The sequence below is a fragment of the Culex quinquefasciatus genome, chromosome 1 (genome assembly GCF_015732765.1).
Source record: "Culex quinquefasciatus strain JHB chromosome 1, VPISU_Cqui_1.0_pri_paternal, whole genome shotgun sequence".
Lineage (NCBI taxonomy): Eukaryota > Metazoa > Arthropoda > Insecta > Diptera > Culicidae > Culex > Culex quinquefasciatus.
In genome coordinates, this window is record NC_051861.1 from 128,187,021 (window position 1) to 128,195,428 (window position 8,408).

The window sequence follows — 8,408 nt, forward strand, 5'->3', positions numbered from 1 at the left end:
AACTTTCAATACCAAAATAATAGCAAAATGTTCCATCCTGACTTAGAAAATTTTCCACAATTTCAAGTAATTTCTTTAGGGGGTATAACCAAAATGTTTAAAACCAAGTTTGAAATTTCCGGTTTTCAATGAAAGCATTCGCTTTGTGACATCATTTTAGCGCAAAATTAATTATTTTGTAAAAATTGGTCAAAATTTTCCCATAGTTTCAGAGGAATTTGATAAAATACTGTAATACGACAAGAATACCAAAATGTGGTGTTCGACCATTGACAAATTCTGCAATTTTGCAATATCAAAACAATACCTTAAATTGGTATGATACCACATTTTGCTCTTGCATAATCCTTAAGACAAATTTTAAAGGGTCCAGGAATACCCAAATTTGGTATTGATACCAGAGAAAGGTATTATTACGCATTTCCCTTGTTATTTACCCATGCTCGGGTTACGTCACTTTGTCCGATAACGAAATTCTTGGGAATTTCAACGTTCATTGCCACAGACAAACAGATCTGAATCGAAAAAAAATCATAATCTTTTCTCACATCGAGGTGTAAAAACACGAGCATTGCTCGAAATTTATGCTTACAGCTTCAAGCAACTGTCAAACCCGCATGAAAGAGCGTTCTTTTATCCCGTAACGCAACATTTGGATTTTTGGAACCCCTCCCCCATCGTAACAAAATTTCCATACAAATCTTTAAAAAATAATTTTGTAGCGTAACAACCCCTCAACTGCGTTACGTAATAAAAGAACGCTCCATATTAATAAGCTGTGGTGAATTCGGCGTGGTGAGTATTTGGCAGTTTCAAACTAACAGTTAATTTTTTTTTATTTGTGGATTTCGAAAAAGATTTTGCGTCAGTTTTTCTGTGGTTTTACTGACGGACATCATGGGAGCAATCGACCATTCACTACTCATTCGGTGACGAAACGGCGGAGCGTTGCAATGTCGGTTATAATTTGGCTATTTTTGGTGAGTTTTCTGTGCGTCGGCATAAGCGCGGGCGAAGGATGTTTCGGGTACGAATTGCTGGTAGAGAGACTGGAAAACTTGGAAAATAGGTGAGTGATCGACTTCAGTTTAAAATGGGAAGGCTTAATTCGGGTTTTTTTTTCTTTCCTAAGACTTACGAATTTGCTAGCCACGAGTCAAAACGTCTTCAATGAAAAGATAAACGAATTAAGTAAAAACATTGCAGCGGGTAATTTGAGGTATGTATTATGGAGAAAGATTGCTATCTCAAATTAAAAATATAATGAGATATAAGCACTTTATTTTTATTTCGTAAAGACTATCAGTGAGATTTTGATTCTAGGATTTCGGCCGATTCGGTTAAAAATCAAAATGCAATCAATGAAAAAATCAGTACAATCACGTCAAAAATAAATGATCAAAATTCAAGGTACGTTTTAACTGCACTCGAAATGTTTAAAATTTTAACAAACAATAAACCACTACTTCCAGACTGGAGAAGATCGAATCGATGGGCAAAGCTGTGGTCAAAATGCTGGAGCAAAGTCACAGCGGGATCGAGACTAAACATTCACGGTAAGTTCATGTTTGAACCCCATCAATCATTCATTTAACGATCTTTTTGAGTGTTTTATAAACTCACCACAGCCAATTTGAATTCACCACGGCTCATTTAAACCAAAAGCACGAGAACTGTCAAACGGAGGTACCAATTGAGCAAAAGACTTTTGCTCGCTTGGTACCGGAGGAATCAAAGCAAACTAACAGTCGACATTAGCACGGTTGTCAAATGAAAGCCCACCACAACAAAAGCACTAGTTGTCAAATGGTAGACCATAACAAATCAATGTTTGGGTTTTTGATTGTAATTTTTTTCGCAATTCAAACGATGAAGTCCTGAACAAAACACGTGAATTGTGTTGCTGATGGCAAATTCTATCATATTAATGGAGATTCCATCCCAATAATGGCTGAAAATTCATATCGAAAAAAGTGATTTTTCTGTTTACCTTTTTTTGCTTTTACACTGAGAATCGGCAGTAGACATTTTGCAGTTTGCTTTTACACATTTGCATGGAACTTTTGAGTTCAACCAGGATAACACACTTCGTGTAACCATAGTAATATGTATAATACTGATTCTCAGTGTTTGTTTTCTGAACTTCCACGATGGTGGCTTCTTCGCTACCCCCTGCTTGGTACCTTCGTTTGACAGTTCTCGTGCCACGATTGGTGCTTTTGGTGTGAGATGGCCGTTTTCCAGTAAGCTTCAGGTTCTCTAGTTTGACAATTGCCTTCGTGTCAAACAGTGTAAACTACACTGAAAAAAACCCACTCAACGAATCCAACTGTTTATTCACAAGAGCAAACATGGACTTTCTAAGGGAGCATTCTTTTATAACGTAACGCCAAAAAATGAAGTTATTTTTAGAAAGTTATATTAAATTTAAGCGAAAAGCTGCGGTAACTGCTCATTTTCCGTTGCAGTTTGACAGAACGACTGACGACACTGGAAACAACCGGGGACGCCATTTTGTCGCGGCAAAGATCGACGGAAGGCAGAATCAACGAGCTCACAGCGGGCATTTCCACGTTGGGCAACCAATCGCGGTAAGTTACGGTTTCGTGCACGGAAATAAATAACCAGTTCAGTTGCTAAACTATTTCCAGACAAATTCTCAAGAATCACAACGATTTGGTGGTTGCTTCGTGTGACATGCCTACAATATCCGGAATTTACCGGTTGCAAGTTCCAAACATGAACGTATTTTGCGATGCGGTGGATGGTGGAGGACGTTGGCTGTACATCCAGCGGCGAGTTGAACAGGATGTGATTTCTTTCGACCGCAATTGATTCACTTATGTCTCAGGATTCGGTAATATCGGAGCATTAACAAGTTTCTGGTTGGGCTTGGAAGCCCTCCACCAGCTTACAAGCAGTGCAAATTACGAGCTTTTAATCGGCATTAAAAATGAACACAACGATTTCCGGGAGGCTCGCTATTCTGAATTTAAGGTGTCTGGAGCAAACGACGGCTACCGACTGACGGTTGGAGGTTACTCTGGAACGGCAGGTGATATGCTTCACAACAACGCGAAATTTTCAACATTCGATCGAGATAACGATTCGAGCAGCACTAAAAACTGCGCAAAAGATTTTCACAGTGGGTGGTGGTTTGACAATTGTAGAAATAGGTGTGTTATTTATTATTTCATAATAATTGTGTTTTTTTTTTCTAAATAAATCTTTACTTTTTAGTAACCTCAACGGACCCTACGAGAAGGCAAGCAACGGGTACGGCATCGAATGGGGAACCTGGGCTGACGCAGCTAAATTCAGCAAAATGATGATTCGTCGAAAGTGAAGTTTTGAATTTGGCTGTACCGAAAAAAAATTGGAGCATGCTCTCTTTTAAATGTAAATCCAAGGTTGTAGCGGAACAATTCTCTACGAAATATGTTTTAATCCGGCTGAAACTTTTGTGATGCTTTCGGAAAGCCCAAAGAAGCCATTTTGCATCATTAGTTTGTCCATATAATTTTCCATACAAATTTGGCAGCTGTCCATACAAAATGATGTATGAAAATTCAAAAATTTGTATCTTTTGAAGGAATTTTTTGATCGATTTGGTGTCGTCGGCAAAGTTGTAGATATGGATAAGGACTACACTGAAAAAAAAAATGATACACGGTAAAAAAAAATTTGGTGATTTTTTATTTAAGTTTTTGTCACTAAAACTTGGTTTGCGAAAAAACAATATTTTTATTTTTTTTATTTTTATATATTATCTAGGGGGCATAAATTGCCAACTTTTCAGAAATTTCCAGTTTGTGCAAAAAATCTTTGACCGAGTTATGAATTTTTTACTCAATACTGATTTTTTTTTCAAAAATTCGAAATATTGGTCGCAAAAATTTTTCAACTACATTTTTCGATGTAAAATCAAATTTGCAATAAAAAAGTACTCTCAAGTTAAATCCATTTTTAGGTGACTTTTTCGAAAAAAAAGCAGTAGTTTTTCATTTTTTTTTAAATTAGTGCACATGTTTGCCTACTTCTGAAAAAAATATTCTTGAAAAGCAGAGAAAATTTTCTATATTTTGCATTTTTGAACTTTGTTGATACGACCTTCAGTTGCTGAGATATTGCCATGCAAAGGTTTAAAAACAGGAAAATTGATGTTTGCTAAGTCTCACCCAAACAACCCACCATTTTCTAATGTCGATATCTCAGCAACTAATGGTCCTATTTTCAATGTTAAAACATGAAACATTCATGAAATTTTCCGATCTCTTCGAAAAAAATACTAAAATTTTTTTAAACACGCAAACTGGAAATTTCTGAAAAGTTGGCATTTTATGTCCCCTAGAACATATAAAAAAGGTGTTTTTTTGCAAATCAAGTTGTAGTGACAAAAAGTTAAATAAAAAATCACCAATTGTTTTAACCGTGTATCATTTTTTTTCAGTGTAGTCCTTATTCATACCTACAACTTTGCCGAAGACACCAAATCGATCAAAAAAATCCTTCAAAAGATACAGATTTTTGAATTTTCACACATCATTTTTGTATGGACAGCTGCCAAAAAAAAAGATCCAAAATGGCTTCTTTGGGCATACCAAAGGCACCAAAATAGTTTCAGCCGGATTAAAAAATACAAAAAAATCGAATGACCGAAATCTGAGAGAACTGCTCAGCGCTTTTAAAACTGCTTTTAAAAAACTTTCTAAATTTGATTTATTCAACCATGTTAAATTTTCAATGCTTTCACTAAGAATACTTTTGATAATGTAGTAAGTTTCAAAGTATAAATATGTACTCAAATTTGTTCACAAAATACCGTATTTTTTCAAAAGTACTCAAATTTTCATTATTTGCAATATGGGTATCAAATGAAGTGGAATTTTGTATGTTTTTTCACTTTATGAAATTTTTTATTTTTTTTTTGTAAAATACTAAAATTTTCACAAAATACCGTATTTTTTCGAAAATACTCAAATTTTCGAATTTGCAATATGGGTATCAAACGAAGCGAAATTTTGTATTCCTTTTTACTTTATTCCAGTATTTTTTTTGAAAATACTAAAATTTTCACAAAATACCGTATTTTTTCGAAAATACTCAATGTTTTATAGTTTGCAATAAAGGTATCAAACGAAGCAAAATTTTGTATGTTTTTTGACTTATTAGAGTTTTTTTAAATACTAAAAATTTCACAAAATACCGTATTTTTTCGAAAATACTCAAATTTTAAAAATTTGCAATATGGATATCAAACGAGATGACATTTTGTATGCTTTTAATCTATTAGTTATTTTTTTTTTAAATTCAGTGTTTTCAAACAAAACTAATAGATAGAAAGAGCATACAAAATTTAAATTTTAACAAATAACCGTATTTTTTGGAAAATACTCAAATTTTCAAAATTTGTAACATGAGTATCAAACGAAGCGAAATTCGCCATGCTTCATACATACATTCAAATTGTGTATGCTTCATATACAATTTTGCTTCGTTTGATACCCATATTGCAAATTATAAAAATTTTAGGACTTTCAAAAAAATACGGTATTTTGTGAAAATTTTTGTATTTTCAAAAAAAACTCTATTAATGTGAAAAAGCCTACAAGATTTCATTTCGTTTTTTTACCTAGGGGAAATATGCCCATTTTAATCACTCTAAGCCGTTCGACCATATCTCATCACTTTTGCCGTTTACCGCTATTAAATCAACATTTTCAGATGTATCAACAATGGAGAGTTGCCTGCTCACTTTTATTTGAGCTATTTATTACTTTCGAACAGTCAAAAACACTTTATGAAAGCTGTAATTCATGATCAAAGTGCTGATAGGCCGATAATAAAAATAGGCTGAGAAAGGGTATCGTTCCCCTATATTGCAAATTATGGAAATTTGAGTACTTTTAAAAAATACGATATTTTGTGAAAATTTTAATATTTTCAAAAAAAACTCTTTTAATGTGAAATAGCAAACAAAATTCCGCTTAATTTAATACCCATATTGCAAATAATGAATATTTGAGTACTTTCGAAAAAATACGGAATTTTGTGAACAATTTTGAGAACATATATTATACTTTGAAACTTACTACATTTTCAAAAAATATTTTCTAGGTGAAAGCATTGAAATTTATTATGGTTGAATAAAGTCGATTTTAGAAAGATTTAAAAAATGAGTTATCGTCCATTATCGGCGATAACGGGCATCTGTCAGATTTGAGTGAATTTCACTCAGAATTCTACGAAAACTGGGTGATCACTCAATAATGATTTTATACTCATTTATGAGTAGGTTCGGTCTTGACGAAAACTGAGTGATTCTGAACGTGCGTGTAGGCTGTTCAAGCACAAGCTTGACTTTTATTCTACATTTCCTGTTCTGGCGAATAATTGTTCCGCTTTGACATTTGAAAACGGTCCTGCTTTTCGACCCCACTCTTCACCACCCATCTTTTAAGTCAACTAAAGTAACAAAAAAAAATATTAAAATACATTGCTCGACTTTTGTTTTTATAACGTCCTATAAACAAATGTAAACATTGAGTATATTCCTTTCCCCCCTTATGTTAATATCCATTGTAGTGAGTAGGGACCTACATAGGGAAATGAAATGTTCTGGGAGAAATTTCAAACACCCAAAGTCATTCAAATTTAAGGTTGAAAAACTTGTAGTTTTTCTTTCGAGCTGGCACTTTTCTTATACCGAACAAGCACAAACATAACAAAAACTACCAGATTATTATCAACAACAGTTTTACAATACTTGTAATTGTTATAAGTCTCGTTTTTTTGCCAAAACTATTTTAAATTAATTCCAACCTTGTTCTTGCATGATCTTGTTGCTCGATTGGAACCCCGATTTGACAGTTCGATTGGAACCCTGAGAATGACATTTCGCCTCTCCATATAGGCTCTCTAGTAGTGAGCGGGATACACTCAATGTTTACATTGGTATAAATGACCTTATAAAAAAGTCTAGATATTATTAAATAATCATATTTTGTTTTCAAACAATGTAAATAAAAAACAAAAAAAATCAAATGTGTTATTTTTGCAATTCCCTTGCGTAAAATGACAGTTCCGAAAACCACAACTCACTAAGGGCATCTCCACCGCAAACACCAACGCACACACACACACAAAGGCCCAATAGTTTTCCCCTTTGTCGGTGATGCACGCTCGCCTACTCTGTTGGCCAACTCTTTTGTTATGGAATCCATAAAATAAGCCACCCACAGCTGTCATCTGCATTGTGTGGGTGTTATTGTAAAACTTTTTTTTTTGTTGTTTTCATTGAATAGAACCGACCATTTCCCTTCAATTAGTGATATCCCTTTCTCAATGTTCAACTCTACACGAAATAGTCATCACTCCGCCCTCCCTCCCTTTCTGCTGAAGCTGCCGGAGACATAAAAAAGCATTTATAGATTATAAAATAATACACACGCACATCACATTCTCGCACACACACACAGTTACGCAAAGGGACAAAGTGTTCTTTCAGTTGTGAAAAAAAAAACCCGGTGTGCAAAATAATAACACAATTTGCAAAATTAAAAATAAACATTTTCTTCGCATTCATTTCTGCTGAAATCAACAATTTAACAAACTTATTTATTTGACATTTCTGTTTCTGTTTTCGCGCGCACACACACATCGAAGTAGGCTGCGCTTCGCGCAGCACGCGCACTGAAATAAATAAGTACATCGGTTTGTTTGTGATTTTGTGTTATTTTTTTTTTGTTTCGTTCTGTCATTCGTTTTGTTTAGCTCTACTTTCTTGTTGGTTGTTATGCTTTCTTGCAATCGCACGCACACTGGAATGTCATGAAGTGTCAAAATTTCAACGGATATTTTTACCTTTTTTTTTTGTTTGTTTACACAATATTTTGTTTTGTTTTGTTGTTTTTTTTTTTTCATGAGGAAAATGTTACACTTTTGTTCGATCAGTCGTGGTTTTGTTATTGATTTTTTATTTGTTTGCCTTGCTTGGCTGTGTGAAGGTGTGTGTGTATGTGACAAGGTTTTTTTCTGCTTATTTGTTTTGATTGGTAACAACTACGAGAGAAACACGTTGACCTGGTTGGCGGGAAACAAATTTTGAGTTCGAAAAATGTCTTTCTTATATTTGGTGACATTTCTTTTTCAGTGTGTTTATGATTTTTGTTTGTACACCTACGTTATTAAGTACTTAGCGGTGCATTTGCAGCACACTGGTGAAACTTTTTGCGTGTATAAAATGGCACTTTTCATACATGTATTACGGTTGATCTTTTTTGCTTTAGATTCTTGATTCTTTTATTATTGTAATTTTTTTACCTCTCTTTATTTATGTTCTCTATGAATGATTTTAATCTTAATTTTCTCATTATATAATAGTTGATAACCAACATTCTCACTGTGTT

At 33.9% G+C, this 8,408-nt stretch overlaps 1 protein-coding gene across 1 annotated transcript; it reads left to right on the forward strand.

Moving 5' to 3' along the window:
- The first annotated feature begins 939 nt into the window (after positions 1–939).
- On the forward strand, positions 940–3,039 carry LOC6053286 (angiopoietin-4). The gene is made up of 6 exons (XM_038249740.1): positions 940–1,069; positions 1,133–1,219; positions 1,324–1,410; positions 1,473–1,556; positions 2,469–2,591; positions 2,652–3,039. The coding sequence occupies exons 1-6, from the start codon at positions 954–956 to the stop codon at positions 2,833–2,835; spliced, it is 681 nt and encodes a 226-aa protein (XP_038105668.1). The 5' UTR covers positions 940–953; the 3' UTR covers positions 2,836–3,039.
- The last annotated feature ends 5,369 nt before the right edge of the window (positions 3,040–8,408 follow it).